The sequence below is a fragment of the Peromyscus eremicus genome, chromosome 8a (assembly GCF_949786415.1).
Source record: "Peromyscus eremicus chromosome 8a, PerEre_H2_v1, whole genome shotgun sequence".
Lineage (NCBI taxonomy): Eukaryota > Metazoa > Chordata > Mammalia > Rodentia > Cricetidae > Peromyscus > Peromyscus eremicus.
The window spans coordinates 42,540,105-42,557,366 of NC_081423.1; the positions used below are offsets into that span (position 1 = coordinate 42,540,105).

The window sequence follows — 17,262 nt, forward strand, 5'->3', positions numbered from 1 at the left end:
GATTTTTTTTTTTTTTTTTTTTCCGAGACAGGGTTTCTCAATATAGTTTTGGTGCCTGTCTTGGATCTCGCTCTGTAGACCAGGCTGTCCTCCAACTCACAGAGATCCGCCTGGCTCTGCCTCCCAAGTGCTGGGATTAAAGGCGTGTGCCACCACCGCCTAGCGGCTGACAGAGATTTGATGCTCACAAACAGGAGGTGCCTCTCAGACTACACGACCATCATTGCAATTAACAAGTAAAATTCTGCCTAAACACAACTGCAGGTTCAGACATTATTATAAAGGTAGGCATAAGGCACCTCATATGCAGCCCCCTGAGACCAATGTACTCTTGTCCAAACTCTCAGGAGGGTGCTCAGAGGAAACTGGGAGATGTGGGCCTTTGATACACTAGGCTTCCTCAAAATCCCATACAAGTAAGACCACACTCTGAAGTCTTGAAGACAATGTGACTAGTGACCTGCAGAAGATGCTCGTCACACCTGGCAGTGTGCCTGGGTCGTGCTTAAACGTAATCACTGAACCATGAAGAAAAAGGAACAGGAGTCTATGTTTAAAGAATCTCATAGAAAGGATGAATTTTCCCCCCCCCAAAGATGAAACTGCTGAGATCAAAGAAGTTTGTGTCTGTGCAGACACATAAACTGAGAACTCATTTTTAAAAAACAGGTTTACTAAATGACTGTTCACATCCACCTCCCCACAGTGCTCTGCTTGAGGCATGCCTCCCCACCCCAGACAGAACCCTGTATTTACCAGCAACTCCCACAGATGAGGGGCAGAGCAGTTACCATCTCTGAATGTGGCTGCAGGTCCTGGTTAGAACAGACAGGCCTCATGGCAGGTCCGGGGCAACATGAACACTGACTTGGCATTTTAATTTTTAAATTAAATTTGTTTTTTAAAAAGATTTATCTAGTTTTACTTTATGTGTATGACTTTTGTCTGTCTGTATGTATGTGCACTATGTGAATGCAGTACCCACGGAGACCAGAAGAAGACATCCCAGATGGCTGTGAGCCACCCATGCTGGAAACCACGCCCAGGCCTCTGTCTCTTCAGCCCCACTTTCATTTTCTAAATTAGGAATAGGATTACACTGACTCAGGCATGCATGCATTATGTATGCATGTATGTATGTATGCATGTACACACACAGGCAACTCATGATCCTACTGCCTCATCCTCATCCTCCTGACTTATTAACAGCTCTTTTCTAGCTGTTGCTTTTTAGGGCGCCTCTCTCTTCCATCAGGCTGGCCTTGAACCTACGGCAGTCTCGCCTCAGCTTCAGGGTGCTGTGACCGCAGAGAAAGCCATCACATCCTACAAGAACTCTGATCTTCTAAGGACAGAGACTGAACTATCTGAAAGTAAAACAACATGCTGACGAGCTCCTTCAAAGCCCAGAGGAAAAGGAGGCACACTGTGCAGGGACACTACGAAGAGCTAAACATCAAGTATTTGGGCGGAGTGTTTAAATTCCAACTTTGTGAGGAAAAGTGGAGAACTTCTTTCAGAATCTAATGTTGAACATGAGAGATCTGAGCAAGCTAATTTACTCTTAACTGTACATACATGGCTGTCGAGGAGAACATGTGTTCATGAACAGCACACAGCATACAGTTCCCACATACCATACAACACATGTACACAGAGCACATGCACACTGCACAATCACATGTAAGTAGGCAGAGCATACACATACTGTGCAGAACAGGGATAGCACTATGTAGCACATACACATACAGTCTACATACATGCACACATACATACACAATGGATGGAGGTGGCCACCAAGGCAATTGTATGTGCAGATGGTGTGCACACTGTGAGTTTGTATGCCATGAAACTTGAGAGTTGGGATGGGCAGCTGCATTCCTGTCCTCTCTCCAACCAAAAATACAGCAAAGCCTGGGACCAAGAAGCTCCTCTAGAGCAGTGGTCCTCACCCTTCCTAATGTTGTGACCCTTTAATACAGTTCCTCATGTTGCGGTGACTCCCACCAGAACATGATTTTCATTGCTACTTCACAACTGTGATTTTGCTACTGTTATGGATTGTAATGTGAATATCTATGTTTTCCAATGGTCTTAGGCGACCCCTGTGAAAGGGTCATTCAATCCCCCCAAAGGGGTTGAGACCCACAGGTTAAGAACCACTGTTTCAGTGAAAGGCATACATAATCCAACAAGGGCCTGTCTTCAGGCAGGAGAGGGATGAGGTACAGGTAGTGAGGGCAGAGATGCTTAAGTGGCCAACTGAGGCAGTGGGGACCCTCTACCTGTGTCAGCTCCTGGGCTTCCCCCTCAGAGAGTAGTGGCCAGTTCCTCTGCAGCTGCAGCTGCTCGCCTTCCTGGCCTCCCGTGGGCAGCTCGCGGTGTGTAGTGCAGCCCATCAGTCTGGATGCTGGAACGGAAAGCTGAGGTCAGTGGTGAAAACTTTCGGAAGGCGCAAACCACACACAAGCATTCAGCAGCTCACAGAGGGGCATTTAAGACTGCCACAGGCTTTGGCCTGAGGAGCACATCCGAGTGTCCATATGGGCATGTATGGGCCTTGGTGCCTGGGCCTCTACTGAGTTGAACGCCCCACATCAAGGTGAGTTTTCAATACTGTAAACACCCAGGGTTAATTCTGTAAGTATCTCTGGAGAGAAGGGCCTTTAATCCATAAATGTTCAATTTTTAAGGATGTGGCATATAAAACACAAGAACTGCTGAACCCTGGCGGAACATACATATAACACATCACCAGGAAATGTGGGGACAGTTGAGCTATTCCACAGAACACTGCGGTTCCAGAGAGAACAGGAAATGGCCAGCTACTGGAGCCAAGTGGAGCTACATGCACAAGCCTGCCCTGCTCCAGCCCTAGTGAGTCAGAGCTACCCGTCCTGTGGTCAGCGAGGGCTCAGCTCAGTGGGGCAGCTCCACAGCTCGCACAGATCGACACACACCTGTGTGCTGGGTAATCTCTGCACCCAAGACGGGACAGCTGGCAGGAACGGTGTAACCGGTGAAGTGCTGCGTGGCTCCTGGCGGCTGCCATGGGCCACCTGTTCTTTCTTTAGAGAGCAACTCCTCTGGCCACAAACCCAGAGCTTCCTAGGCCAGGTAAGGTCTGAAATTGAAGTCTGATCTCTGCTCTTCCCTATAATAGGGGGCACCGTGGATACAGAGCATTTTCTAGGCCGGGAGGAAACAGGAAGAGTGTGGAGTGTGACAAGCAGCCCCTCCAGTGGCAGGCGTTTACACACCTCTTAGCTAGACAAGGTAGAGCGGCTGGAGCTCACTGCTACACAGCAGAGAAGGAGAGGGAAGGAGGCACACCCAGGGGAGCGCTCCCTGGGCTCATCAGTCACTGAGACATGCCTGTCTTCCCCAGGAAAGAGACCAGGTGCTTCCAGCCCAGCACAAAGCTCCCTTTGCTCTGTTATCTCTTCCAACTGTCTGAAAGGCAACCCTCCTGAAAGAGGCGGGAGTAGCCAGGCGGTGGTGGCACACGCCTTTAATCCCAGCACTCAGGAGGCAGAGGCAGGAGGACCTCTGTGAGTTCGAGGCCAGCCTGGTCTACAGAGTGAGATCCAGGAAAGGGGCAAAGCTACACAGAGAAATCATGTCTCAAAAAAAAACAAAAGAAAGAAACAAACAAACAAACAAAAAAGAGGCAGGAGCAGCTAAGAACTGGCCACACACCCTCAGGAGGAAGGCAGGCAGGGTGAGGATAGGCCCACAGGATTGGTAGATGAAGAGAGGTGAACACTCATACACTCTGCATGCTTTAGTGCGGAAACCCAATCTACCAAGTAGCGGAGTTAGGACCCATCACTGGGACAGTGGTTTTCCTACTACACTCTAAAACAACAACAAGACATACAAAACTGACTACAAATGTGTGTTTGCCGCGTGCTAACCAGCTCCCGGGGCTCACTGCTGAGCTCCTCTGTCCGTGGGAGTTAGCTGGTATGGCACTGCTTTACAGCGAGTGGACACAGCTCGCTGGGCTGGAAGCTGGGGAGTGCAGAAAAGGTGTGTGAGCAATCATCAGCCTGAGGAGATAATGGTAGGTAGGCTTGGGGTGAGAGCCCAGTACAAAGAGGGCTCTTCCAGGTGGGTGAGAGGGCAAAGGATACCCATTCACAGGCCCAAAGAACCCCACTGCCTGCAATTGGGGTCCCTCTGCCTTGCGCCGACCAGCTCATGTATCTGGGGCATGGTGATCCTCTCAGCCTGATCTGTAATTAGCTGTGTACACCGTGATGGTCACACTGCATAGCCTTGGTGCTCCCGTGATGCTGAGGCCTTTCCCCAGAGCCTCTTGGGATCCTTAGCCGCAGCATGGACTCAGGAAGCGGAACTCCAGAGCTGCTGACCATGGCTACCACACTTCAAGCTACAGGAGACTGACCGAAGCTACAGGAGACTCTGACTGAAGCTACACAGAGATTGACTGAAGCTACAGGAGACTCTGACTGAAGCTACAGGAGACTGACTGAAGCCACAGAGAGACTCTGACTGAAGCTACAGGAGACTCTGACTGAAGCTACAGGAGACTGACTGAAGCCACAGAGAGATTCTGACTGAAGCTACAGGAGACTGACTGAAGCCACAGAGAGACTCTGACTGAAGCTACAGGAGACTCTGACTGAAGCTACAGGAGACTGACTGAAGCCACAGAGAGATTCTGACTGAAGCTACAGGAGACTGACTGAAGCCACAGAGAGACTGACTGAAGCTACAGGAGACTGACTGAAGCCACAGAGAGACTGACTGAAGCTACACAGAGACTGACTGAAGCTACAGGAGACTCTGACTGAAGCTACAGGAGACTGACTGAAGCTACACAGAGACTGACTGAAGCTACAGGAGACTCTGACTGAAGCTACAGGAGACTGACTGAAGCCACAGAGACTGACTGAAGCTACAGGAGACTGACTGAAGTTACAGGAGACTGACTGAAGCTACAGAGACTCTGACTGAAGTTACAGAGAGACTCTGACTGAAGTTACAGAGAGACTCTGACTGAAGCTACAGAGAGACAGACTGACTCAAGCTACAGGAGACAGCCAGATGGGCAGGCGCTTCCCCAGTGACTGAAACCTCAGGACTGATCCTGACTGACGGAACTTCAACAAACAGAAAGTTAAAGCAAGACTCTCCTAATGGATGTCACTAATGACCCACAGGCACATGGAGTCTGGGATGTTTTCCATGACTGTGGGGTCAGCTGGGACCCATCTAAGCCGCAGAACTCTGCCACCTCCAGGGCTGGTTGCTGACTTGTTGATCCATGTTTTGAAACATCTGAGAAGAATTACTGTGGCTCTGGGCAGGGTGGTTTCTATCTCTCTAGTCACTAATGATCTGTTTAGTAAAAGCAGCAAAAATGGCTCCAGCCACGAGGAAGACTGCAGGGGCATAAGACGGTCTCGGGGTAGTCAGCTGGCAAAGGGGACAGACACTGGCCCCCAGACAGCCCTGACACACAGCTCAGAGGAAAGGCGCCATGACCCCGGCAGAGCCCTCCTGCGGGGCCGACCTAGCCTCCCATTCCTCATCTGTCCTTGGACAACAGCTCCTCTGGTATGGGAGAAAACAACCCACACTCATCCATGGGGCGGGAGAGTGAGGAAGGGGAGACAGAGGGAGAGCATACTGTGTTTCCACAGATACCTATGCTTCCACAGTGACTTGGGAGCACATAGGTACATTGAAGCATGGAGACCACAGGTGCCTGAGGGCCAAGCCATTCTCCCTAACCAGCCTCCTGGCCGACCCAGAGCAGCACTGTGCAACCCTGAGGACTGTCTTTGGACCCCAGGAGCACCATCACTCACAGTGCCACCCATGTCTGCATCCCCACGAACCCTGCCCTTGGGCCCAGAGATCGCCATCAGGCAAAATGTAGTACCTGTATCATCAGAGGCCCTTGTGAGAACACAGCCAAACACAGCACAGGGCTTGCACACTCGAGGGCACTCCTGGGGTGCCATCCTGGCTAGTTTCTATGTCAACTTGCCATAAGTTAGTCATCAGAGAGAAGGAAACCTCAATGGAGGAAATGCCTCCCTAAGATCGATCTGGAGGCAGACTATAGGGCATTTTCTTAATGACTGATGGGGAGGGCCCAGCCATTGTGGGTTGGGCCACCCCTGGGCTGGTGGTCCTGGGTCGTCATATAAGAAAGGCATCTAAGCAAGCCATAGGAAGAGCCAGCACCCTCCATGGCCTCTGCATCAGCTCCTGCCTCCGGGTTCCTGCCCTGCTTGAGTTCCTGCCCTGACTGCCTTTGATGATGAACTGTTATTTGGAAGTGTAAGCAAAAGAAGCCCTCTCCTCCCCCAACTTGCTTTTGCTCATGGTGTTTCATCACAGCAATAGAAACCCTGTCAAAGATGATGCCTATAATAACCAGGACTTCCCATCTCTGCCTTAAAAGACAGCCTAGAACAAGTTGATCATGACCTCCAGAAGGGATTCCTCCTACAAGCTTTTCAAGGTACAGTCAGAGCCAGGGAGCCCATGAACCCACAGTCACAGGACCCTGGGGCTCTGGGGACAGAGGCGGCCAGGTGGAGGTAAGAGACTAGGCATCTAGTATAGATGTTCCTTGGACGTGACAAGGAGGCACAGTAATATCAGGAGTTGATAGCAGAGCACATTTGGGGTTGGGAGCAACACAGGACTCAAAAATGTTAAAACTCAGAGTTCATAAGCTACAAACTCCAGGACACTTTGAAACGATCTATGCACAAACATCACTGAAGAAAATGTATAAAATCACCCCTGGCCTATGTGAGTAAGGCAGACATGAAGCAGCAGTGAGTTTCATATGCAGACTTATGCTCCATGAATTCATTACTATTCACAAATATTCCATGACCCGAAACTCAGAGTCTGAGACACCTGTTAACATGTGGCATCAAACAGGAGATAATGACCCTGAAATCTGGAATCATCTAAGCTCACACGTCTCTAAGGATGCTACGAAGAGAAACAGCAATGAAGCTGCGCTGTCCTGAGACAACATGCCAGTCAGTCTTCCTGCTCTCCAGGCCCAGGCTCTTGATACTGGCAGCCTCCGTGGTCTGCAGGAAGCATTCACTACAATAGTCTCTGGGGAGCTAGCTTCCCGAGTAAAGTTTAACTCCAGCAGCGGAAGCTCGCCATGCTTCAAGACTGCCCCTGTGTGGCCACAGGCACACAGCACACCTTCAGAGGAGGCTGGGGGCCTCAGTCAAGGCTTCCACCTACTCTGCCTCCAGATTCCACTTCCCAGTGGGAAGACAGAAGCCGGCTGAGCACTGCAGCACATGAAGGTGTGGGCAAGGCGCCAACCCTCCCACCAAGCTGTGGGCAGGAAAACCACCGAGTTCCCACCTACTTGGAAGCCATCTCCCCCACTAACCCTCAGTACACGTGAGCTTCCTGCACAGACCAGCCAGCTGGGGGGCACACCCATCCACCAGAAATGAGGATAGCGCTTCCCTCCAAGTACATTCCAAACACTTAAGGAAGTCCTCAGGGGACATAAAATAACACAGATTGTCATGCTCCTAGTGTTCGTTCATCCCCCACAAGAGTCCCCGTGCCCCTTGTGAAGGACAGGTCCCCAGTAACTCAATCTAATCCCACCAGGCTGTTGCTAAGGAAGACATCCTTGAAGTCAGCGTCTATAAGGGAGGCTGGCCTGCACCAGCTGGGAACCGCTCCCATCAGGAGCGGGGACAGGAAGACCTAGGGCTCTCCTAAAGACAACGCCATCTGGACAGTGAACACTGCAGCTTGTGTACAAGCCTAGACTGTCTGCTAACACCAGGTAGTCAGCAGAACTCCCACCAAACAAGACCCACTGGATGGATGCCCGTCTTGCAGTAGACCTATGACTTCACGAGTTATAGAAGCCACCAATCATGAAAACCTCTTGAGGTTACCTTACTTGTAGGCCAGTGACACCTCCTTAGTTCTCCCTCCACGGGGATAACTGCTACCTTCCTAAGATATAATGTCTCCTACCTAAAGTCCCCCCAGGGGGGCATTCCCTCCCTCAGTCATCCATTCCCAGGGCAGCTGCCGCCCAGTCACAATATCACATGCCTCCTCCTCAACACTGTGCATGCCAGCTTTCATCAGCCCCTTACTCCTGCCTCTGCTAGGACAGACCCCACTTCTTGCTTCTCTGCTTGTACCTCACTGGACACTCTGGGTCTTCTGTTTTCTTTTGGGATGAGTACTCTGTCTGCATAGATGCCTGCATGCCAGAAGAGGGCATCAGATCCCACTTTAGATGGTGTGAGCCACCGTGTGGGTGCTGGGAATCAGGACCTCTGGAAGAGCAGCCAGTGCTCTAACCACTGAGCCATCTCTCCAGCCCTGGACACTCCAAGTCTAGAAAGCCTCTCTTGAAAGGGCTGAGCATAGAGCGCTGACAGATGTCCAGCTTCACACTGTAGCATCTCATCTGCTACACTTAGGTCCTCACCTTGCTAATCCTAATTCAGGGAAACTGAATACCATGGTGAATGCACATATATCGTGTCCAAATGCACTAGCCCTATCCTGGGCCTTGGTGTTAGGTTCTGCTGCCCCACTTGGCCCAGTGCATAGCACCTGAACTTGAAAACTCAGCTCTATGTCCAAGAATTCAAGGATACAGACCTTTACAATGCACATCTGGGCAGTGGTTGGAAAGACCCAACTCAATGCCCAAGGATAGTGGTAGGCTGGTGGGGGACATGTCAGGGTAGGTGTGGGTCACACCAGAATATATCTGAGAGTGGCACTTCTTGAATTAGGCTGAGCAGAGACAAGGGCTCAGGACCTGAAGCTTCCTTTGCTTGCCTTACCCAAACCCTTTGCTATTGTTCAGATATGGTCTGAGGGCTCATCTGCTCATCTGCTAGGTGCTAAGTGATGTTGGGAAGTGGTGGCACCTTTGAGAAGTAGAACCTGGGGGAGATTTTCAGGTCCTAAGGATACTGTCTTTGGGAAGCACTATGGGATCCACATAAGTTTCTGAGAAAGATGTTGTAAAGGAGAAAGCCTGGCCCTTGAATCTCCTCAGCATCCTGTCTTGTCAAGCGCTCTCACCATGTGTATCTGCCATGTGACCCTCACCAGAGACCAAAGAGAGACGTCCAATCCTGGGCTTTAAGTTTTCATTATGGTAAGCTACCTAATCTTTTCTTTATATAACACCTAGATTCTGGTATTTTGTTAAAGCAACACAAAATGGGCTGATAATACCTTTGACTACACTATTCAGTTTTCTATACCACAAGGAAATATCCAAACAACCAGCAAGAGAAAAGATTTACTCTAACTCAGGGTTCTAGAGAGTGTCAGTCCAAGGTCAAGTGGCCCCTAATGCTTTGGACCTGTGGTGAGGCAGTCTATCACCACAGGAACAGAACTGCTCACTACCATCAGCATGCAGGAAGAGAGCTGGGAAGAGAGAGCAAGCTTCCCATGATCTAAGGCCCCCCCCAAGGCCTGTCCTTCTAGAGGCCCCACTATCTCTTAATAGTGCCACCCTGAGAGGTAAGCCTTTGGGAGACATTCAAGACCCAAGCTTTGGCACTGCCCTATTCTGAAACCCAATTATCTGTCAAGGACAGGTAGAAGTTGGCAGCCTGGAAGGGTTGCACAAGCCCATGAATGACTGCCTGTGAGCTAGAGCCAGCAGCTGCTGACTGATGCGCATGCTGAACACACACCACAGCATGCTGAGTGAGGCTCTAATTTTGGAAGTCCCTACATGCACTGCCCTGCTGGCCACTCACCTGCATGCCGAATGGAGCAACTCTCCTCTGCAGAGGAAGTCCGGGCTCTGCTCCTGAGCACTAGGGCATCTTCCAGGAGCTCAATCTTCTTGCTGAACTGCACTTCTAAAATGGGAATGACCTCTGGCATCTTGGCAGATATCAGCCGATAAGCCACGTCTGGCTTCCCAATGAACCGCTGGCGTATGCTGACCTCATAAGGAGAGTGAACCTTGATATCATCCACATCTTCCCTCTCAAACCTGTGCAGGAGCAATGAACTGGAGTCATGGATTTCCAAACCAGAAACCAAGACAGTGAGCTTTCCTGGCTTGGAATGAGACTCTGTTCTCTGAGAAACAACAGCAGGGACTCTGATCACTACCCCTTCCTTTCCAAAGGGCTCACAAGAGGCTACCGAGACACCTTCCTTGGTCTTGGCTTCTGACGGTGTCTTCCAAAGTTTAGAGCTAAAAGGCCACCAGGAAGGAGACTCCAGTTCTGTCAGCAGTCTAAAAGAGCAAAGAAAACATGGATATTAGAGACGGTCAGTTTTGAGGTGTAAGGCCTTTTTTTTTTTCTTCAGAAGACTGCTTTGATCTTTGTAGAGCATGTTACCATTTTATAGTCCATCTTCCCCAACAAGCACTCATGAAGCAGAAAGAGCAAGGGGTGGGGACCTGAGGCTTGGGGTGGTAAGCACACCTGCCTAGAGGGGATCCAGCTAACCAAAGATACAGCAAACATGTGCACATGACTCATGTTGTTCTTTCCACACTACACCTTGACCTGGAGAGTTCTGACTCAGAAGCCATCCATGAATTCATGAACCCACCAAACTCTCTAGAGCTGTCTGCTAAGCTTTCTGCAGCGTGGAAAAGCCCTGTCGACGTTGTCCAAGACAAATGGAGGCACATGTAGCTACCAACACTTTATTTATAGCCATGGCAACTGAGAACCTCAATTCTTAACTCAATTAATTAATTGTTTGTAGAGCTGGGGAATCAAATTCAGGGCTCTATGTCTAAGCCGCTTCCCAGGCTGATATAACTCAATTTCATTATAGCTAGTGTCTACTAGACTGCAGAGCACAACTGCAATACCAAGAAATATATCCAATGCTTCAAATGGAGGCAGGAAAGAAAAAGCAACTGTCGGGGGCTGGAGAGATGGCTCAGCAGTTAAGAGCACTGGCTGCTCTTCCAGAGGTCCTGGGTTCAATTCCCAGCAACCACACGGTGGCTCACAACCATCTATAATAGGATCTGATGCCATCTTCTGGGGTGCAGGTATATATGCAGAGCACTCACACATAAAATATAAATAAATAAATAAAGTTTAAAGAAGTAACTATCAAAAAGAACAAACAGCAAACATAAGGCAGAACTAGATGTGTTAAACTGAACCAGGACCAAGTGAAAAGACATTATCAGCTTGAAAGAAACAAGAGGCAGCTAAAGCTTGTTCACAAAAACACTGTAAAACAAGAAAGAATAGATTCACAGAAAACAAATAATTGAAATGTACACACAATACACAGGATGGTAGCAGTAAACGGATGCTACCAGAGGCACTGTGTGATAGAGAGGAAGATTTAACGTTAAACATCTATGTACCAAATAACATCACTTCAAAATTCATTAAGCAAAAAAGTTGACAAAACAGACAACCACAGCTGTAGACTTCAACAGTTACATTTCTTTCAATGGCTGACAGGACAAAATGACACAAAATTATTAAGAATTGGAGTGTTGAACAGTATTGTGGCAGCTCAGCCTGACTGATATAGAATAAGCCAGCATCTGATGAATGCACGGTGCTTTCAACTGGACGCAGAACACTCATGCCAGGGACTGCAGCTAAGTGCAAAGACACTATGTCCAAAAGACAAATACAAATCTGAAAATATTTGCAGATTAATGCACATTGAAGTACATGTACCACACGTGCAAAAAGGAAATCAGAAAACATTTAAAAGGGATGGAGCAATGGCTCGGTGGTTAAGAACACTTGCTGCTCTTGTAGAGGACCTGGGTTCCTTTCCCAGAACACACACGGTGGTTTGTAAGTATCTGTAACTCCAGGTCCCCTGACACCTTCTTCTGACCTCCAAGAGCACAAGTATGCATTGATATATACACAGACATAGATTCAGGCAAAACACTACATGTAAAACAAATCTCAATAAAAAAAAAGAAGAAAATACTTAAAGTGAATAACAATGGAAATACAACACACATGAGAAGCAAACATGATCCCATCCGAGAAAAGTGAGTTTCCAGTGTGTATATGTGTATATTAAAAGGTTTACAATTGGATGGTAGCAGCACACACTTTCAATTCCAGCACTTGGGAGGCAGAAGCAGGCAGATCTCTGAGCACCAGGCCAGCCTGATCTACAGAGTGAGTTCCAAGACAGCCATGGCTACACTGAGAAACACTGTCTCAAAAAACCCCAAAATAAATAAATAAATAAATAAATAAATAAATAGCCTAAAATTAGTTATCTAAGCTTCTATTTCAAATTGGTTTAAAATGAAGAGTAGAACATACACAAAGAAAGTAGAAAAGTCAAAATGTAGAGATCAATGAAATTAGAAGCAGTTAAAAAAACAGGAAAAGAAAGAAACTGGTCTGGGGAGATAGCTTGCCACCAAGCCTAAAGATTTGGGTTTGATCCTTTGACCTTGCATGATGGAAGGAGAAAATTGACTCCAACTTTCCATACAAATGCTATGGCACATACATGCCTGTATACACACAGAGAAGATAAATAAAAATGAATGATCTGTGACTTTAATCCCAGCATTCTGAAGGCAGAGGCAACTAGATTTCTGTGAGTTAGAAGCCAGCCTGGTCTACAGAGTGAGTTTCAGGTGAGCCAGGGCTACATAGTGAGACTATGTCTTGAGAGAGAGAGAGAGAGAGAGAGAGAGAGAATCAAAAGTGAGTTCCTTGATGTGACTTAAATACAAAATACAAATTACTAACAAAAAATGATCAAGGAAACTATAGAGAAAACATAAATTTCTGACAAAGGACTGGGGATGGTGGAAAGTCTTATGGACACTATTCTCGGTGCCAATAAATCCAACAACTTATCTGAAATGTACAACACTGGACGGCCCAACCTCTGAAACCCAGGCAAGGAAAAAAACCTGAACAGCTTGAGAAAGAAACTAAACCTGTAACGATGACACCAGAGAGAACAGCGTGGCCTGAGCGGCTTCACTGGTGAATTCTGCCAAAGATGAGGTTCAGCCACTGTCATCCACAGCCCTCCATCACACAGGCCACCGCCCCAATGCCACAAGACACATGAATCCCAACACAGTAAGACGCCTCTAAACCAGCAAGTACACCTGATGACATGAAAACTACTGGCCCACAAGTAAGAGGTCTTCATCCCAGGAAGACGAGGATGGCGTAACGACTGGAAATGAACCAGTGGAACTCATCTCACTGACAGTGAAACAGGAAAGCTGTAAGCTCATCGGGACAGCATCGAGCCTGAAGAATTCCATCACAGGAAGAAAACTTAGTCTGATACAGGGCACCTACAAAAAACTTTAACAATATGACTTTTTTTTTTCAGAATGAAAATAAAAAGCAAGAAGATTCCTGAATGCACCAAACTTTGTAGGCGTTTCTCAAGTATGACATTCTGAAATACATTTGGTCCTAATCCTGTTTCCTAGGAGTCTGGAAGCAAAGTGTATTCCATGTGCTGATAAACCCTCTGCTGGCCAGCAGCCCCTGGAGAGCTCCCAGGTGGGGCTGGTCACTGAAAGATCAGGGCTGGGTCAGAGGGCGGGGACCCTCAGCCTCATCTCAGCCCCTAGAGACGGAAAAAGTGCTGAAGGTTGAGTGGATCACTGACGGCCAGTGGTTTCATTAATCACCCCATGTAATGAAGGTCTATAAAACCCCTATAGACAAGTTCAGAGCTTCCCAGGAGCTGGATATGTGGAGGTACTGGGGGGCGGTGCCCAGGGAGGACATGGAAGCCCCGCCCCTTCCACACACCTGACCTCTTACATCTCTTCACCTGTATCCTTGGTAATTGTTCTCATGGTAAACCAGTCAACACAAGTTCTGTGGCCTGCAACTCACGGGTCAAAGGGGCTAATGTACAGCTGTTCGTGGTGGCCCTCCCTCTGTGAGCCCTTCAGTTAGGCTGCTGGCTACTGTGTTCTCCAACAGGAGTGCTAGGGCTTCCTTTACTCTCTACCACCATAAAGGCTCTCTCAACACAGGCCAGGGACCCAGCAGGAAGGCTCTGTTCACCCCTGAGTATGTCCACTCTACTTACGTATTATAGAACTGGAGGAATAACAAGGTGGCCTTGGAGACCTACTGAGTCAGGCAGGAGCTACAAACCTGTACAAGCCCCACTTCTTCAGATTTCCACAAGTGAAACCATGCAGCATTTGTCTTTTTGTGCCTTAGTTAATTGGCTATCACAACCTCCAGGTTCGTCTATATTGCTACAAATAGCTGGAGTTTATTCTTCATGGCTGAATAACATGTCATTGCATAGCTACACCATGTTGTCCTTACTCATGTGTGTGTGCGGGACACTGGCTGCTCTGACTAGATCATTCTCTACTCAGAGCCCATTATGCTGACCCCCGTCACTGTGTCTTTGTGATTGTGCTCACCACAGCTCTCCACAGAAACAGTCCGTTAGGTCTTGCTCTGGTCCCATCTATCCTTTCTGTGTCTCATTTCCCCATCCTGGAATGGGAATGCAAACTCCCTCAGGCTCCTACTGCTATTCTCCCGACAAGGGGATGGACCCTTTCTTGTCAGTTAAAACGCTCTCACGGATTGCTCCTAGTTAGGTGTGGTCACAATGACTAGAAAAGTAACACTTTCTCGCTGTCAACACTCTTGTCCCTCCACCCTCCTCCCACTGGATCTCCTCCCTCTTCCAGAAAGTCCAACTACTACTTTCATGCCCCTCCCCCACCTGTCTTCTGTATACGAGAGAACATGAAGTATATTTCTTTCTGAGTCTGCTATTTACCACAGCGCGTTGATCTCCAATCCCTCCATTTCTCTGTAAATGATACACAATGTCATCCTTCTTTATTGCCAATAATATTCCACTGTGTGTGCGTGAGTGCGTGCGTGCGTGCGTGCGTGCGTGCGTGTGTGTGTGTGTGTGTGTGTGTGTGTGTGTGTGACATTTTCTTTAGATGTGTTCATCTATTGATAGACACTTGGGCTACTTCCTAGTTTGGTTACTATAAACGATACCACAGTCAACAAATGGTAAACAAAAAACAAAGACTACCAGATCATGTTTTTCCTTCATACACAAGTTCCTCCCTGTAAGTTCTGAGGCTGGAGGCCTCTCTCAGTGAGGAGCATTCCAGGCACCATGGTGGACAAGGAACCAAACACGCTCAGACCACAGAGCACTGCTCTCAGACGTGGAAGGCGCCTCTGTCTAGCCTACCATGGAACAGGTTCTGTGATACTGAAAAATAGGCACACACTGAAAACACAAGAGGCCAACAGTTGGGGCCTCATTCCAGGACATCTGCTCTAGCAGTCAAGGTCCAGAAGCTCTGGTTCTGCTGTGGTGCCCATGAGAGCTGGGCCAGGGGCCGTTGGCAGGAAGTGTGAGACGACAGTGCAGGAAATAGCAGGTGGGCATGTGGGAGGGTGCGGCCTCTCCAACCTGAGCTGGGGATGGACAGGGCTCTTCGGGGTGAGCTCTGTCAGGAATACTGAACAGACGTCAGGGAAGAGTCAAGCACTGAGCCAGCGTCTACTGTGACCGGCCCTGTAACAGCAGGATCTCACTTCTCTCCGACCCATCTGCATGGAGAAGACAGGAGCTCAGATGTATCCAGTGTGTCCCAACAGGAACCAAAAGCAAACAACAGGAACTCTAACTTGGCAGACTATGAAATACGCTGAACTATCCCGAGTTCCCGGAAATTACAAATCCATGTGCACAGAGGCTATGACATGTCAACCAGAAGAGAAGACGTAATGAAAACCCATTCCTGGGACACATGGGAGTTTACTCTCCATGTCCATTTCATCACATTTCTTCCTGAGGACCAACTAAGCCGAGGGCAGAGAGACCAGAACTCCAACTCTGAACAGTCTGCAGACTCTGCTGCCTCTGCTCCTGTAACAAGCCTGACACACGACAACCTCCGTGGCATGGTCTTACTCAAAGAATCTCTTGGGCTTGGTAAGAGGAGAGGATGTGTCTTCAGCCCAGTCATAAGCTCTCTCTGAGCACATCTCTAACCAGGCATGCACTATGGCAAAGGCCATCACGCCTATGAAGCTCTGAGAGAGCCTGGACATTCCACCACACAGAGGCTCAGGAGCACTGCATGCTCTTTACATACAAAGCCTTTGACCCACAGGGAACATACGTTCCCAGGTCCTGAGGAATAACAGAAACAAAGGATAGTGTTAAACCCTATATAAGCTGTGTTTCTAATATACATACTTACAATATAGTTATTTGCAGACCATACATACTATTACTACATTGCAATAGGAATCATGGGAGTAGTCTTCCTCTCAAAACATCTTCCTGTGCTTCGCTCGGCAGCCTCTCCTTGGCATATCCAATTGTGAGTACCACTACTTTTGCACACTAGGATCATTTAAGTAAAATACTTCTGAACACAGCACTAAGACACCTAAAAATCTGATAACCAAAGTGGCTGCTGGTGACTAACGTGGCCGTGAACAGTGCAGACAAGCCAGACGAAGGGCTGATCCACATCCTAGGAGGCACGGGCTCATGTCTGAGCTCTCACCAGAGTACTCAGAGTGGCACTGACACTACAGGTGACCAAAGAGGTCCATTTTTCTACCTACTCTTTTCAGGGGGACTCTGGGATAACCGAAACAAGAAAGCAGAACTATAGATAATAGGGTTATAATTGCAAATATCAGAAAGAGTACATTTCCAACCTAATTTTTGAAAAAGAAGTGTGGAAATTTAAAACAAGTTTGAACTTGGGGTGCTGAAAAAGAGCACTCTCAAAGATGGGCCTTAGGAAGACTGGCCAGGGAATGCTCTTCAAGGACTACAAGCTGAACACCACTTCCCTAAGGACAGGGGAAGACAGCTGAAAGAGTGTGGAGACTTTTCTATACACCAGTGGCAGGAGACGCTGAAAATCCAGGAACAAAGGTGGTACCAGCATCCTCTAACAGCTGGGATAGAATGGGGTCAGTGACAGAGCAGGCTGGCTTGGAGGAAGACACAGTGACCCTACACCCAACCTGGGCACTTGGGAGAAGACACTGTTCAGCAGTGTCTAACGGAGCAGGGGCAGAATGGAGAGGAGAGCTGGATCCTCCATGCCAAGGCAAACAAGGCCTACAGGGCTCACACTGCAGGAGGGAGGCAGGGACCCAGGATGAGGTTTTATTGAAAGTCTAGTCCTGAAGTCCCCCTACACATGGATCCTGGGACAAATGCTTCTGATTAAAGACAGAAAATAAAGAAATC

The 17,262-nt window shown here is 48.3% G+C and overlaps 1 protein-coding gene across 1 annotated transcript in view; it reads right to left on the minus strand.

Moving 5' to 3' along the window:
• The window catches only part of Snap47 (synaptosome associated protein 47), a 53,055-nt gene that overhangs the window by 12,789 nt on the left and 23,004 nt on the right, over nt 1–17,262 (minus strand). The window contains exons 3-4 of the mRNA XM_059270775.1: nt 9,786–10,276; nt 2,286–2,410 (exon numbers count right to left, since the gene is read on the minus strand). Coding sequence (XP_059126758.1) covers nt 2,286–2,410; nt 9,786–10,276 — 616 coding nt within the window. The remainder of the gene's footprint in view (nt 1–2,285; nt 2,411–9,785; nt 10,277–17,262) is intronic.